Genomic DNA, 17,793 nt, shown 5'->3' with positions numbered 1-17,793 from the left:
GGAAAGCATTGGAGTCAACATGGGCCATTATCCCTATAGAACGCTTTCGACACCTTTTAGAGAGTCCATTCCCCTGATGAAATCCATCCACTGTTTCCATGGCAACCTGTCACCAATGACATTTTGGAGGAAGCGGGGTAGGAGGAGCAAGAGGACGAGGGGAGAAAAGGATTCTGATATGCTCTCTCCTTCTCCTCCCTCGTCCCTCTCTCATCCCACCATCCCCCTCTACAGAGGATCTATTGAGTCAGTCACTCTCATGCTCAATAGACATATACCACTGAGGGACCTAAACTATCAGCCTATGTATATATATATATATATATGACAATACATAGGGATTTATTTCAACATCCTTCTTTTTTAGGAGAGAGGACATTTTGCTCATATCAAATTACATACCCATCTTCTAAAATCCTGTGGCTGTCTTTTATAATCAATAGGCTATGTTGATCTAATTTGCCAATTAAATTAGGCAATTGTCAATAAAACTTACATGTGACGATGTCTGTCTCATCAGGTCTTGACTGGATGCAGATGTGCCCTCATAAATCTGAGCTGCCTGTAATGACGATAGATTTCCACTGGGGGAGCTCATACCAAAGAAAAAAGTTCCTCTGACCGACCCCCCCCCCCCAAAAAAAAGAAATGATGTATTGTATTTCCTCAAATAGAGGCTTTTGGATTGCTGCAACAATCATAGTCAAAGGGTGAGCATTAACATCTACTGAGCATCTACTACTGAGACCAGAGTAATGTGTAGGCCGATATTATTTTAGTGTCGGAGAGGCACATCCTTGTCCATCCATCCCCCAAATATAGATTGTCTTTTTAGCCTGTTGTGACGTACGTGAGCGCAGCTGGCAGATGCGTACACGCTCGCCATATGCGACAACATTGGCAAAAATCAAGGAGACTTGACATTTGTAGGTAGATATTTTGTATGAATCAATTACGCAGTAGCTTTGAGTGGTATTACGAGCTAGAGAGCCAGTAGTTTTGAAAGAATTCGGGACGAGGGAGCTACTCACCAGTTAATTTTTTTACTACGTTAACATTTGTAATAGGAAAGCCATTTTTTTTTTGGTGTAGCTACTTTCTTCCTAAGCTAGCCTGTAGGTCGCAGGGATCGACTTTTACGTTCAGAAAACGCAGTTTCTACTAGTTCGGCAGCATCCGTAGTTCTTTCAACGCTAAACCACACTTGTTTGGTGGCGTGAGTTTGTCAGCATCTCTGTTTCTTTCCCATGTGGGATAGATAGCAGCAATAGTGGTCGAGACTGGTGGAGTGCCAACGCCTTTTTCTGGCTCTGTTTCTGGCTCTGACTGGGCGAAACTAATCGCCAAATCACCCGAACGTTTTCTATTTCCCCCCCAACTATTTCTGAGCGGTAGCTGCCATTCAAACCAGATATTGAAGAAGCCGCAAGTAGCAAACTAAGAGATTGAAAATGGGTTGTACGATCAGCCAAGAGGATAAAGCAGCGATGGAAAGGAGTAAAATGATTGATAGGAACCTACGAGAAGACCGAGACAAAGCGTCCAGGGAAGTGAAACTACTACTACTTGGTAAGTCATTTTACAGTAGAAAGCTTGCTATTTCCCCAGTAACCAAAAAAAAAGGAGTAACAATTGCACCAACATCTAGAGGAAGAAAATGCTTTTGTTTGCTGTTTCGTAACAGTGGTACAATTGTAGTTAGACATCGCTTCAAATTGAATCACATTTTATTTGTCACATGCGCCGAATAAAACAGGTGTAGAACTTACTGTGAAATGCTTAACCAACAATGCAGTTTTAAGAAAATAATTACTAAAGTTTTAAAAAGTAACGCAATAAAATAACGAGGCCATACAGGGGGTACCGAGTCAAAGTGCGGGGGTACAGGTTAGTCGAAGTAATTGAGGTAATATGTACATGTAGGTAGGGTAAAGTGACCAAAAAAATGTGTGTGTAGGGGGGGATTCACTGCAAATAGTCCAGGTAGCTATTTGATTAGCTGTTCAGCAGTCTTGTGGTTGGGGGTGAAAGCTGTTAAGCCTTTTGGACCTAGACATGGTGCTCCGGTACCGCTTGCTGTGCAGTAGCAGAGAGAACAGTCTATGACTAGGGTGGCTGGAGTCTGACAATTCTTTGAGTCTTCCTCTGACACAGCCTGGTATAGAGGTCCTGGATGGCAGGAAGCTTGGCCCCAGGGATGTACTTGGCCCTATGCATTACCCTCTGTAGCCGAGCAGTTGCCATACCAGGCGGTGATGCAACCGGGCAAGATGCTCTCGATGGTGCAGCTATAGAACTTTTTGAGGATCTAGGGATCCATGCCAAATCTTTTTAGTTTCCTGAGGGGGAATAGGCATTCTCGTGCCAGCTTCAAGACTGTCTTGGTGTGTTTGGACCATGATAGTTTGTTAGTAATGTGGACACCAATGAACTTAAAGCTCTCGACCCACTCCACTACAGCCCAACCGATGTGAATGGGGGTGTGTTCGGCCCCCCTTTTCCTGTAGTCCACGATCAGCTCCTTTGTCTTGCTCACGTTGAGGGAGAGGTTGTCCTGGCATCACTTGTAGCTACATAGGGTTAATTTCCCTTCCATTGCTTTCTTTAGTGTGATCGGATCTCAATTGATGACTTTATGCAACATTATGTATGTATGTAGGTGACATCTGAATGTAGTTTAGGATCTTTCTCCACTTGTTGAATTAACTCTTATTAAGCTCTGGACACTCTCTCTCTCAATTCAAATTGCTTTATTAACCAAACAATGTACATTTCGCCAGAGTGTACTTTGGAATTACAGTGCATTCGGAAAGTAATCAGACCCCTGAGTGTGTGCGGTAAGATTATTGTCCATTGTATAGTTATTTTTATCCTTCATTATTGTTGTTACTGATTGTCCCATTTAACAATATTATTGTAATTATATTAATATTGTAAATGAATCACTTAGAGTGCATTCAGAAAGTATTCAGACCCCTTGACTTTTTAGACATTTTGTTATGTTACAGCCGTATTCTAAAATGGAATGAGTAGTTTTTCCTCAGCAATCTACACCCAATACCCCATAATGACATCACAATACCCCATAATAACAAAGCAAAAACAGGTTTTTCAAACTTTTTGCAAATGTATAAAAAAAAATATCACAAGTTATCACAGGTTTTTACAAATCACATTTACATAAGTATTCAGACCCTTTCCTCAGTACTTTGTTGAAGCACCTTTGGCTTTTTGGGTATGACACTATAAGCTTGGCACCTGTATTTGGGGAGTTTCTCCCATTCTTCTCTGCATATCCTCTCAAGCTCTGTCAGGTTGGATGGGGAGCGTCGCTGCACAGCTATTTTCAGGTCTCTCCAGAGATGTTCGATCGGGGTCAAATCCGTGCCACTCAAGGACATTCAGAGACTTGTCCCGAAGCCACTCCTGTGTTGTTTTGGCTGTGTGCTTAGGGTTGTTTTCCCGTTTCCCTTCACCCCAGTCTGAGGTCCTGAGCGCTCTGGAGCAGGTTTTCATCAAGGATCTCTCTGTACTTTGCTCCGTTCATCTTTGCCTCAATCCTGACTAGTCTCCCAGGCCCTGCCGCTGAAAAACATCCCCACAGCATGATGCTGCCATCACCATGCTTCACTGTAGGGATGGTGCCAGGTTTCCTCCAGATGTGACACTTGGCATTCAGGCCAAATAGTTCAATCTTGGTTTCATCAGACCAGAGAACCTTGTTTCTCATGGTCTGAGAGTCATTAGGTGCCTTTTGGCAAACTCCAAGCGGGCTGTCATGTGCCTTTTACTGAGGAGTGGCTTCAGTCTGGCCACTACCGTAAAGGCAAGATTGGTGGAGTGCTACAGAAATGGTTGTCCTTTTGGAAGGTTCTCCCACTAGATGTGTAAGCCTATTTAACACCAATCTGCATAGTGCTGTTTCTCTCTCACTCTCACTCTCACTCTCACTCTCACACACACACACACACACACACACACACACACACACACACACACAGAGAGAGACAAAGCTAATGATGTGATCTCTCACATGGAACATAGTCTGTCCATATCCTGGCTGTAGTTGTACTCTATGGCTCCATTGGCAACCACATGCTTTATGGGGGAGGGGGTAAGGTAACACGTTTCAGATGTTTTAAAGATGATAGGAAAACCTGTCAGGTGTTATCGGTTTACCTGATCCAGAGCAGAACATAAAGTAACTGTTCCCTCCCATCTTTTCCTCTCGGAACAATCCATCCCTGACTAAAGCTTGTTGTCTGTTCTAGTCGCGTCAGAGTTGTCCTGACTCCCATCCATGATGTCGTCAGTCAGAACACGTAGAAATGGAGTCTAGAACACTTTAGATGATATGCTTTATCTTTACACTGTTTGGATCATTCAGATGTAGATTCCTTAGCTGAAAAACAAGTGCTTATTATTATTATGGATTCCTAGTCCAACCTCTAAATAGTCTAGTAACCAGTCGAACCTCTAAATAGTGACCATTGTTCCAGCAGGGCCTCACTGTCTAAGCTAGACTAATTCGTGTGGTGCTACAGTACAAATGCTGATTCAAACATCCATGCATGTTTTATTGAACTTAATGACTCTCTGTGGTGATTTGGGCTCCATTTAGGAGACACGCGTGTGTGTGTGTGTGTGTGTGTGTGCACACACACACATACAGACCTGTAGACCTACATGCATACACACACAGGAGTGCTCACTCGCACCACACTCACATGTTTTGTTAATATGCAGTGTTCACACCCTGTAGGCCTATTGTAAATTAGTTATACTGTAGCAGTCGTCTCGCTCATAGTTTCAAGTTTTATTAGTCGTATGTACAGGATACACATGGTATACACCATCCAATGAAATGCTTACTTGCAGGTTCCTTCTGGACAATGAAACAACAATAAGAAACAGTACTGGGCCGTCTTCACCACCCGCTGCAGGGCCTTGCAGTCGTGGACGGAGCGATTCCGTACTAGGTTGTGAAGCAAAGTGGGAAGCAGCATTGTTCTTCTTTAGGTCAAATGCAGACAACAGATTGTTCTATCAGAACAGCGTGTTAACTAGGGGTGTGCCAATCTTGTCATTCTCGTAATCGTATCAGTTTTATCACACTTAAAATCAAATTTTATTTGTCACATACACCGAATATAAAAGGTGTAGAAATTACAGTGAAATGCTTACTTACAAACCTTAACTTCTTAAAGCATTGTTGGTTAACTTCTTATGGCTCAAATCCCGTTAACAGGATCGATTTGACATCATCCGGTGAAATGGCAGAGCGCCAAATATATATATTTTTTTATTAAAAATATTTAACTTTCATACATTCACAAGTGCAATACACCAAATTAAAGCTGAACTTCTTGTTAATCTAGCCACCATGTCAGATTTCAAAAAGGCTTTACGGCGAAGCAAACCATGCGATAATCTGAGGACAGCGCCCAGCATACCAACACATGAAAATCAGATTTCAACCCGCCAGGCGCGACACAAAAGTCAGAAATAACGATTTAATTCATGCCTTACCTTTGAAGAACTTCTTCTGTTGGCACTCCAATATGTCCCATAAACATCACAAATGGTCCTTTTGTTCGATTAATTCCGTCGTTATATCTCCAAAATGTCCATTTATTTGGCTCGTTTGATAAAAAAAAAAAACGGTTCCAACTCACGCAACATGACTCCAAAATATCTTATAAATTACCTGTAATCTTGATCCAAACATTTCAAACAACTTTCCTAATACAACTTTAGGTATTTAACATAAATAATCGATAAAATTTAAGACGGGATAAACTGTGTTCAATACCGGAGGAAAACAAAGAAAGTGCGTTCCAGGTCGCGCGCATCAAACATTAGAGAGCCCTAGACTGGACCCTCATTCTGAAAAGCCGTACTTCTTCATTTCTCTAAAGAAAAACATCAACCAATTTTTAAAGACTGTTGACATCTAGTGGAAGCTATAGGAACTGCAAACATATTTCTATTAAAATGGGCTTACCATAGAAAACCAATGGGAAACAGATTGGCCTCAAAAAAACTAAATCCCTGGATGGATTGTGCTCAGGGTTTCGCCTGTCAAATCAGTTCTGTTATACTCAGACATTATTCAAACCGTTTTAGAAACTTTAGATTGTTTTCTATCCAAATCTACCAATTATATGCATGTCCTTGCTTCAGGGCCTGAGTAGCAGGCAGTTTACTTTGGGCACACTTTTCATCCGGACGTGAAAATAGCGCCCCCAAGCCAAAAGAAGTTAGCTAGGCAAGTCAGTTAAGAACAAATTCTTATTTACAATGACGGCCTAGGAACAGTGAGTTGTTCAGGGGCAGAACGACAGATTTTTACCTTGTCAGCTTGGGGATTCGAACTAGCAACCTTAAGGTTACTGGCCCAACGCTCTAACCACTAGGCTACCTAGTTTGTTGGTGATCTAGACCCCAAGGACCTTGAAGATCTCAACTTGGTACTCGTTATCGGTTGTGATCGGAAAACCCAGCAGTGTGCTTTAAATGCTGCTAAATTCTATACCTCAAGTGTGCATTACTGCTCCATCACTCAGATCACCGTTATTGTTGTAACTTTTAATGTGTTACAGTTAATGTTTACAGTTCATTCATTGAGCTGTATCTAAAGATATTTTCTTTAGTTATTTACTTATGTAATTGTATTATAATTTGTGAGATGGAGAGAACTACATACATATTTCTGCTGTATTGGTTAGTATTGGATTACGCTATTGACTGCAAGTACCAGAATGCCTTGCGACAGGAAGTAGAAAAGAGGAGAACGTGCCAGTTATGTACAGGTGATTATCCTGACTTTCACTAGCAACTTTCTATTATTGTTTGTAGAATCTAAAGTTGTTTAAATGTAACGTGAACTAGTATTATTACTAAAATAAGCTTTCATTTCACAACCTGACGTCCCGAGTCATTACTTTGAAGATGGTTATTCTATATTTTTGGTGCCGGAACCTGGGAAAAGTATGAGCTGCTACGAAGATCATAGCGACTGAAATGGTTGAGGAGGAACGTCGGCATGAAGCAGAGAGAATGAGACCAAAGCGGGGAACCATTCGAGGTTCCACAACACGGATTTTGAATCAGATTGATGTGGAGATAACCTAGTCAAATCCGGATACCGATCACTTGAGTACATTGTTGGAATTGCTACCAGCTAAGGAGGGAGGACAGCTTGTTTGAACTTGATCATGGAATTGAACAGTTATGCACGGATGATTACAAAGAGCGTGTTATCATGCTGAAGAGCCGTGCACAACGACTGATAAAGATTTTTAAAAAAGGACCTCAATCCACTACCAGCACGGGTGAGTGATCCTCACTCAAACAGATCACAGAGACAATCAGTAAGGCTACCAAAGTTGATTGAGAAATTCTATGGAGATGTCAGTATGTGGCAGGAGATTTGGAGCCAGTATGAGACTGCTATTCACAGCAATGATTCACTGTGTAATAAAGAGACGTTTACTTCTCTGAAAACACATCTCACTGGATCAGCTGCAAAGGCAGTAGCAATACTGATGTTAACAGACAGTAACTATGATGATGATGCAATTGCTCTGTTCGAGAGCAGATCTGGAAGGTAAGATCTTGTGATTAGTTCTCACATGTCAAAGCTGCCGAATCTCACTCCTGTGAAGAAATCCTCTGACCTAAATGCATTGAGGCAGCTATATGATGAATGTGAAATTCAGATTAGGAGCTTGGAATCACTGGGTGTAGTGTCTGAAGCCTACTATGCCCAATCTTACTGCAGATGATTCCAGAGAACATAGCTCTTGACTATAGTCGTCAGAGGGGAGTAGATGATGAATGGAAAGTGGCTGAAATCGTCAGTTTCCTACAGAAGGGGGTTGGTTCAGAGCAGGGAGAGAGCACTACAAATGACAAGATCATGCAACCAACAGAAAGAGAGCAAAGCATGGAACAAGTCATGCTACTCCAATGAAATGAAAACAAAAAGACCCAACATGCCATCTGCTACAGCACTGCATACAGCCAGCCAGAAGGAACAAAACTGTCTATTCTGTGACCGTGCAGACCACAAATCAGAAAACTGCCCTGACCACAATATTGCTACACGCAAAGAGAAACTAAAGACAATGGGAAGATGCTTTTTATGTTCAGGACAGAAACAGACAGCAAAATTCTGTAAAGTCAAAGATGTGTCATGTGGAAGCAGACATCACATTGCTGTGTGTACTGGTAAGAGGAGTGAGGTTCAACCCCTCTACTGTTTCTGAAGCATATATCACATTGCTGTGTGTACTGGTAAGAGGAGTGAGGTTCAACCCCTCTACTGTTTCTGAAGCATATATCACATTGCTGTGTGTACTGGTAAGAGGAGTGAGGTGCAACCCCCTACTGTTTCTGAAGCATACATCACATTGCTGTGTGTACTGGTAAGAGGAGTGAGGTGCAACCCCTCTACTGTTTCTGAAGCATATATCACATTGCTGTGTGTACTGGTAAGAGGAGTGAGGTTCAACCCCTCTACTGTTTCTGAAGCATATGTCACATTGCTGTGTGTACTGGTAAGAGGAGTGAGGTTCAACCCCTCTACTGTTTCTGAAGCATATATCACATTGCTGTGTGTACTGGTAAGAGGAGTGAGGTTCAACCCCCTACTGTTTCTGAAGCATACATCACATTGCTGTGTGTACTGGTAAGAGGAGTGAGGTGCAACCCCCTACTGTTTCTGAAGCATATATCACATTGCTGTGTGTACTGGTAAGAGGAGTGAGGTTCAACCCCTCTACTGTTTCTGAAGCATATATCACATTGCTGTGTGTACTGGTAAGAGGAGTGAGGTTCAACCCCTCTACTGTTTCTGAAGCATATATCACATTGCTGTGTGTACTGGTAAGAGGAGTGAGGTTCAACCCCTCTACTGTTTCTGAAGCATATATCACATTGCTGTGTGTACTGGTAAGAGGAGTGAGGTTCAACCCCTCTACTGTTTCTGAAGCATATATCACATTGCTGTGTGTACTGGTAAGAGGAGTGAGGTTCAACCCCCTACTGTTTCTGAAGCATATATCACATTGCTGTGTGTACTGCTAAGAGGAGTGAGGTTCAACCCCTCTACTGTTTCTGAAGCATATGTCACATTGCTGTGTGTACTGCTAAGAGGAGTGAGGTTCAACCCCTCTACTGTTTCTGCAGATGATTGTTTCCTCAGTTATTCTCCATTCAGTGAAGATGAAACCAGACGGACGGAACACTGTGTTTCTAGCAACGTCCCAACACAACACAGTGAAAGTCATCTTGGAGAATGTCTGGGACAAACAGCAGAGAATAGCGTGAGAGGCAATTGAAACCCCACAAGTGGTGCACAGCTGTGATGAAGGTTCCTGGTGAACAGATTCAACATGAGCTCAAAAGAAAGGGACTGCAGCTCGCAGACTTTCCAGGAGATGACAATGATCCTAAACTCTCTGTCCTGATAGGAGCAGATTTAATACTGGCAGATAGTATCACTTAGAGTGGAGCGACTGACAAAGACGCTGGTTGCTTTAGAGAGCAGTTTTGGATGGTTGGTGCAGGGACCAGTGTCCATATCGTGTCGCCGAGGCAACATGCATGTTCATCCCACTTGATGAAGACACACTAGTCTCCAAACAACTGCATGCATTTTGGGCGCTTGAGTCTCTGGGTATTATATGTGAGAAAACACAGAACCCAGAGGAAAACGAGGCTCTACAGAGGTTCGAGAAAACAACCACCTTCAAAGATGGATGATACCATGTGGAGTTGCCATGGAAACGAGAAATTCCAGAACTCCAAGACAGCTATGGAATCGCCAAGAAACGGTTTGAAGGTCTGAAGAAAAGACTGAAGAAGGATGTGATGTTGTACAGCAGATACAATGAAGTAGTAGAGGACTACTTAGAACAGGATATGGCAGAGGACGTGCCCAAGGACAACGCATCAAGTGCAGACAACGTAAAATACTACTTACCTCACCACGCAGTACTCTGAGAAGATAAGGTGACGACAAATCTGAGAGTGGTGTTTAATGCCTCGTCCCATGAAGATGGCTGTCCATCCCTCAATGACTGTCTTCTCACAGGACCGAACCTGAATCCGGATCTGCTCAGCATTCTGGTAATGGTCAGACTACATGAGATCGCATTCATGGCAGACATCAAGAAGGCTTTCTTGCAGATATCCGTAGCAGAGAGAGACAGAGACGCCGTGAGATTCCTATGGCTCACAGGCCCACCAAGGGGAGAAAATGCAGAGGAGCTGCGCATGCTGAGGATGAAAAGAGTGTTATTTGGAGCTTCCTCAAGTCCATTCTTGCTGGCAGCTACAATCAGGAAGCACCTGAAACAATATGAAACAGAACAACCAGAAGTTGTAGAGATATTGAGAAAGTCACTCTTATGTAGATGACTTCATTGCAAGTTCACGCAATGTTGAAGAGGCTTACTTTGTGACAACTGCAAAGCGAATACTGTCGATTTCAGGCATGGACCTCTGCAAGTGGATGACCAACTCTCCTCAACTGAAAACAAAATGGGAGGAAAGTACGACAACTCACCACCCATTGACGCTAGAAACACATGGAGTAGTGCTGAAGGTTTTAGGTTTAGTATGGAGACCGGGAACAGATGTATTTGTTTGACCTCAAGCCGCTACTGAGCATTCTAAAGCAAAAGGAAAACACAAAGAGAAGTGTTCCGCAGTCGTCTGCACGTATCTTCGACCCTCTCGGCTTCCTGGCCACCTTCACCATAAGGATCAAGTACATGTTCCAGGAAATGTGAGAGAGGGGACTCAGCTGGGACAAATAATTACCACCTGATCTGACACGAGAATGGCAACAGTGGTGTTCAGAACTACCCCAGTTACACCAGCTCACCATACCAAGGTGGTACAGCGTAGATATGCGGCCACAGAACTACACATGTTCTGTGACGCAAGTGAAAGGCGATGCAGTAGCTTACTTGCAAAGTGAATCACAAGACAGGGAAACAACAACAAGTCTAGTTGCATCCAAGTCCAGGGTATCCCCACTCAAGAAAATGACGCTGCCACGCCTAAAGCTCATGGGAGCTGTGATTGGAGCGAGACTAGCAAACAACCTGATGACCACACTGAAAATGGAACAAAAACAGATCAAAATGTGGACAGACTCGATGATCGTGCTGCATTGGATTTGCAACTCAGCTCAGAAATGGAAACAGTTTGTCGCGAACAGAGTGACAGAGATCCAGTCCTTGACCAATCCAGAGTCATGGTCACATATTGAAGGGAAAACGAATCCAGCCGACCTCCCTACAAGAGGACAAACTGTTTGAAACTTAACACAGAGCTAGCTATGTCGGAATGGACCCAGCATTCTGACATCATCCAATCAGTCCGGGGAGATGGATGATAACAAGGTTCCAGAAGAGGTGAATACAGAACTCAAGTCCAGACGCCAGGTTACTGTACAGCTCACAGCAAACACAGACATCACTGAACCCGTGTTGGAGCTTGAAAGGTACAGCAAACTGAAAAGAGTGTTCAGAGTGACCGCCTGGATGATGAGATCCATAGGCAATGCTCGTACAAACATAAAGATCAAGGTGAACCGACTGCTGACGAACTGAAGCACAAAAGTACAGGATCAAGGAACACAAGAGTTTCAGTCAGGATATCAAACTACTGAAGGCAGGAAAAGGCCTAAACAATAACTGTAAAATCAGAGAACTGAAACCGTTCCTGGGCGAACACAAACTACTCAGTGTAGGAGGAAGACTGCAAAAGTCCAACTTCACATTCAGAGAGCAGCACCCATGGGTTCTGCCCAACAAGCACAGATACTCAAATGATACAGTACCATCATGAGAAGCTGATGCATTCTGGAGCAAGACACACTCTAGTACAAATCAGAGAGCGATACTGGATCTTGCGTGCTAGGCAGCTAGTCAAGAGCACAGTGACAACATGTATAGTGAGCAAGAGATTCAAGGCAAGGGCCGGACACCAGGTCACTGCGCCTTTACCAAAAGACAGAATAACTGAATCTCCACCATTCAAAGTCACAGGTGTGGATTTTGCAGGACCGCTTTACATGAAAGAAAATGGTTCTGTGAAGAACCAGAGCAGTGCATTTGGAACTGGTCTCAGATCAGTCAACAGAGACATTCCTGTTAGCTCTGAAAATATTCATCTCAAGGAGAGGATTATGCAAGGTAATCTACTCAGACAATGCAAAAATGTTCAAGAGAGCTGATCAGGACTTGAAAGAGCTGTGAAAGGCAATCGAAGAGCCCCAACTCTTGGTGCTCTTCTCAGAAAGGGGCATCACCTGGACGTTCATCACCAAGCGAGCAGCCTGGTGGGGCGGATTCTGGGAAAGACTCGTCAGGTCAGTGAAAACATGCCTGAGAGAGGTTCTTGGGAGAGCTTCACTCAACTTTGAAGAGATGTGCACAGTCCTGACAGAGATTGAAGCTATCCTAAATTCTAGGCCTCTTCATGCACAATGAGCTGGATGAACTACAACCCCTGACCCCAGCACACTTCCTGGTGGGTAAAAGATGAACATCTTTGCCACCCAATCCATTTCCGGCTGACACTCAGCACCCAACGCTAAACAAGGAGGAAATGACACACAGATGGAAGTACAGGCAGAGACTTGTGACCAGCTTTTGGAACAGCTGGCGAAGAGACTACTTGCTGGATCTAAAGTCAACACACCGCTGTGACACCACAGCCCACCCCACTGAAAGCAGGTGATGTTGCACTCATCGGCGAAGATAACACACCCAGACAAACCTGGAAGCTAGGAAAGATTGAGGAACTGTTTCCAGGCCGAGATGGCCTAGTTAGGTCATGTTCAGTTCGTACTGCTTCAGGGACTTTGTTGAGAAGACCTGTTCAGCGATTTAGATGAACACAGTTGTTCATCGGGTGGGAGGATGTTGTAACTTTTAATGGGTTACAGAGTTAATGTTTACAGTTAATTCATTGAGCTGTATCTAAAGATATTTACTTTACAGTTATTTACATATGTAATTGTAGTAGAATTCGTGTGATGGAGATTGAGTGAACTACATACATATTTCTGCTGTATTGGTTAGTATTGGATTTACGGTATTGACTGCAAGTACCAGAATGCCTTGCGACAGGAAGTAGAAAAAAGGAGAACGTGCCAGTTATGTACAAGTGATTATCCTGACTTTCGGTAGCAACTTTCTATTATTGTTTGTAGAATTTAAAGTTGTTTAAATGTAACGTGAACAAGTATTATTATTAAAAGAAGCTTTCATTTCACAACCCGACGTCCCGAGTCATTACTTTGAAGATAGTTATTCTATAGTTATGTTCCTTCATTACTGCTCCATCACTCAGATCACATGGTTATGTTCCTTCATTACTGCTCCATCACTCAGATCACATGGTTATGTTCCTTCATTACTGCTCTGTCAATCCAGTGGTGGGAATAGTACTACATACTCATACTTGAGTAAAAGTAAAGATACCTTAATAGAAAATGACTATTAAAAGTCACCTAGTAAATACTATTTAAGTATCAAGTAAAAGTATAAATCATTTCAAATTCCTTATATTAAGCAAACCAGACTGTACAATTGTTTTTATTTTTTATTAACGGATAGCCAGAGGCACACTACAACACTGACCAGGGATTTTCTCTTGATAAGTGTGTGAATTGGACCATTTTCCTGTCAAAATGTAAAGTAAAAGTACTAGCAAAGTACTTTTGGGTGTCAGGAAAAATGTATGGCGTAAAAAGTACATTATTTTCTTTAGGAAGGTAGTGAAATGAAAATCGCCAAAAATGTAAATAGTAAAGTACAGATATGTTAAAGAACTACTTGAGTAGTTTTTTGGGGTATTTTTACTTAAGTACTTTACAACACTGCTCAGATCACATTATGTTCCTTCATTACTACTCTCACTCAAATCACATCGAAGGCCCCTCAGGGGTATGTGCTTAGTCCCCTCCTGTACTCCCTGTTCACCCACGACTGCGTGGCCAAGCACGACTCCAACACCATCATTAAGTTTTCTGACGACACGACGATGGTAGGCCTGATTACCGACAACGATGAGACAGCCAAAAGAGAGGAGGTCAGAGACCTGACAGTGTGGTGCCAGGACAACAACCTCTCCCTCAACGTCAGCAAGACAAAGGAGCTGATTGTGGACTATAGGAAAAGGAAGGCCGAATTCTCATCAACGGGGCTGTAGTGGAGCGGGTCGAGAGTTTCAAGTTCTTTGGTGTCCACATCACCAACAAACTATCGTGGTCCAAACACACCAAGACAGTCGTGAAGAGGACTCTACAATGCCTATTCCCCATCAGGAGACTGAAAAAATGTTTCGCACGGGTCCCCAGAGCCTCAAAGTTTTACAGCTGCACCATCGAGAGCCCTTAACTGTGACTGTTAGCTAGCTAGCTATGTTAACCAGGTGCTTTCTTGCCTAGTCTTAGCTAGACTACCAATGTTTTACAAACAAAAACACTAGCTAGCTCAATTAGCTATCTAAATATCACATAGGCTAGACCCTAAACTTATTGACTTAGCTAGCTACCTCTGCTCTAACAGTTAGCTAAGCTTGCTAGCGAGCTAACATGAACGTTAGCTTACGTTAATGGAGAAACTTTGACAATAACCGCGAACAGTCCAGAAATGAAGCTAGATAAAATGTCGCAAACAAATTAGCTACTGCAACGAAATATACTACTACAAATACAATAGCTACAATGACTTGTTTTGAACTTTTTGGTACCTTCTCCGGCTGGCCTCCACTGTTAACCAACTGACTGACTCTCACAACGACCGTTGTAAAGTCAAGCGTAGAGGCAGGCTCGAGCTGCGGAGGCCATCGCTGCTAGATCGTGTGTTTTTGAATCTTAAATTAAACTGTCTTTTTTTAGTTCAGTAACAATTTGGCGTGCAACCTTGGGTTATGACAAAGAAACACTATGGCAAAAAGACACAGTTGGTGGTACAATTCATACCTTTCCCGGTTTAGATACGCTATTTGTCTTCTCAGAATGCGCAGGCATAGCTACTGTCAAAAGTTGCATGCAGGACAGCTAATCTTCATTTCATAGTGTTGATGTCTTCACTATTATTCTACAATGTAGAAAATAGTACAAAAAGAAAACCCCTGTAATGAGTATTTACATTTAAGTCATTTAGCAGACGCTCTTATCCAGAGCGACTTACAAATTGGTGCATTCACCTTATGATATCCAGTGGAACAACCACTTTACAATAGTGCATCTAAATCTTTTAAGGGGGTTAGAAGGATTACTTTATCCTATCCTAGGTATTCCTTAAAGAGGTGGGGTTTCAGGTGTCTCCGGAAGGTGGTGATTGACTCCGCTGTCCTGGCGTCGTGAGGGAGCTTGTTCCACCATTGGGGTGTCAGAGCAGCGAACAGTTTTGACTGGGCTGAGCGGGAACTGTGCTTCCTCAGAGGTAGGGGGGCCAGCAGGCCAGAGGTGGATGAACGCAGTGCCCTTTTTTGGGTGTAGGGCCTGATCAGAGCCTGAAGGTATGGAGGTGCCGTTCCTTTCACAGCTCCGTAGGCAATCACCATGGTCTTGTAGCGGATGCGAGCTTCAACTGGAAGCCAGTGGAGAGAGCGGAGGAGCGGGGTGACGTGAGAGAACTTGGGAAGGTTGAACACCAGACGGGCTGCGGCGTTCTGGATGAGTTGTAGGGGTTTAATGGCACAGGCAGGGAGCCCAGCCAACAGCGAGTTGCAGTAATCCAGATGGGAGATGACAAGTGCCTGGATTAGGACCTGCGCCGCTTCCTGTGTGAGGCAGGGTCGTACTCTGCGAATGTTGTAGAGCATGAACCTACAGGATCGGGTCACCGCCTTGATGTCAGTGGAGAACGACAGGGTGTTGTCCAGGATCACGCCAAGGTTCTTAGCACTCTGGGAGGAGGACACAAGGGAGTTGTCAACCGTGATGGCGAGATCATGGAACGGGCAGTCCTTCCCCGGGAGGAAGAGCAGCTCCGTCTTGCCGAGGTTCAGCTTGAGGTGGTGATCCGTCATCCACACTGATATGTCTGACAGACATGCAGAGATGCGATTCGCCGCCTGGTTATCAGAAGGGGGAAAGGAGAAGATTAATTGTGTGTCGTCTGCATAGCAATGATAGGAGAGACCATGTGAGGATATGACAGAGCCAAGTGACTTGGTGTATAGCGAGAATAGGAGAGGGCCTAGAACAGAGCCCTGGGGGACACCAGTGGTGAGAGCGCATGGTGCGGAGACAGATTCTCGCCACGCCACCTGGTAGGAGCGTCCTGTCAGGTAGGACGCAATCCAAGCGTGGGCCGCGCCGGAGATGCCCAACTCGGAGAGGGTGGAGAGGAGGATCTGATGGTTCACAGTATCAAAGGCAGCAGATAGGTCTAGAAGGATGAGAGGAGAGAGAGTTAGCTTTAGCAGTGCGGAGAGCCTCCGTGACACAGAAAAGAGCAGTCTCAGTTGAATGCCCAGTCTTGAAACCTGACTGATTAGGATCAAGAAGGTCATTCTGAGAGAGATAGCAGGAGAGCTGGCCAAGGACGGCACGTTCAAGAGTTTTGGAGAGAAAAGAAAGAAGGCATACTGGTCTGTAGTTGTTGACATCGGAGGGATCGAGTGTAGGTTTTTTCAGAAAGGGTGCAACTCTCGCTCTCTTGAAGACGGAAGGGACGTAGCCAGCGGTCAAGGATGAGTTGATGAGCGAGGTGAGGAAGGGGAGAAGGTCTCCGGAAATGGTCTGGAGAAGAGAGGAGGGGATAGGGTCAAGTGGGCAGGTTGTTGGGCGGCCGGCCGTCACAAGACGCAAGATTTCATCTGGAGAGAGAGGGGAGAAAGAGGTCAAAGCACAGGGTAGGGCAGTGTGAGCAGGACCAGCGGTGTCGTTTGACTTAGCAAACGAGGATCGGATATCGTCAACCTTCTTTTCAAAATGGTTGACGAAGTCATCCGCAGAGAGGGAGGAGGGGGGGGAGGCGGAGGAGGATTCAGGAGGGAGGAGAAGGTAGCAAAGAGCTTCCTAGGGTTAGAGGCAGATGCTTGGAATTTAGAGTGGTAGAAAGTGGCTTTAGCAGCAGAGACAGAAGAGGAGAATGTAGAGAGGAGGGAGTGAAAGGATGCCAAGTCCGCAGGGAGGCGAGTTTTCCTCCATTTCCGCTCGGCTGCCCGGAGCCCTGTTCTGTGAGCTCGTAGTGAGTCGTCGAGCCACGGAGCAGGAGGGGAGGACCGAGCCGGCCTGGAGGATAGGGGACAGAGAAAATCAAAGGATGCAAAAAGGAGGAGAGGAGGGTTGAGGAGGCAGAATCAGGAGATAGGTTGGAGAAGGTTTGAGCAGAGGGAAGAGATGATAGGATGGAAGAGGAGAGAGTAGCGGGAGAGAGAGAGCGAAGGTTGGGACGGCGCAATACCATCCGAGTAGGGGCAGAGTGAGAAGTGTTGGATGAGAGCAAGAGGGAAAAGGATACAAGGTAGTGGTCGGAGATTTGGAGGGGAGTTGCAATGAGATTAGTGGAAGAACAGCATCTAGTAAAGATGAGGTCAAGCGTATTGCCTGCCTTGTGAGTAGGGGGGGGAAGGTGAGAGGGTGAGGTCAAAAGAGGAGAGGAGTGGAAAGAAGGAGGCAGAGAGGAATGAGTCAAAGGTAGACGTGGGGAGGTTAAAGTCACCCAGAACTGTGAGAGGTGAGCCATCCTCAGGAAAGGAACTTATCAAGGCGTCAAGCTCATTGATGAACTCTCCAAGGGAACCTGGAGG

The 17,793-nt window shown here is 44.3% G+C and overlaps 1 protein-coding gene across 1 annotated transcript in view; it reads left to right on the top strand.

Annotated features, from left to right (window-relative positions):
- The first annotated feature begins 708 nt into the window (after positions 1-708).
- The window catches only part of gnai3 (guanine nucleotide binding protein (G protein), alpha inhibiting activity polypeptide 3), a 64,263-nt gene continuing 47,178 nt past the window's right edge, over positions 709-17,793 (top strand). Inside the window, exon 1 of the mRNA XM_045692881.1 lies at positions 709-1,569. Within this exon, the coding sequence (XP_045548837.1) occupies positions 1,452-1,569 (118 nt within the window). The 5' untranslated portion in view covers positions 709-1,451. The remainder of the gene's footprint in view (positions 1,570-17,793) is intronic.

This window comes from Salmo salar, chromosome ssa13 (assembly GCF_905237065.1).
Source record: "Salmo salar chromosome ssa13, Ssal_v3.1, whole genome shotgun sequence".
NCBI lineage: Eukaryota > Metazoa > Chordata > Actinopteri > Salmoniformes > Salmonidae > Salmo > Salmo salar.
The sequence above is the reverse complement of the archived record's forward strand: the minus strand, read 5'-3'. Positions and strand labels throughout refer to the sequence as shown.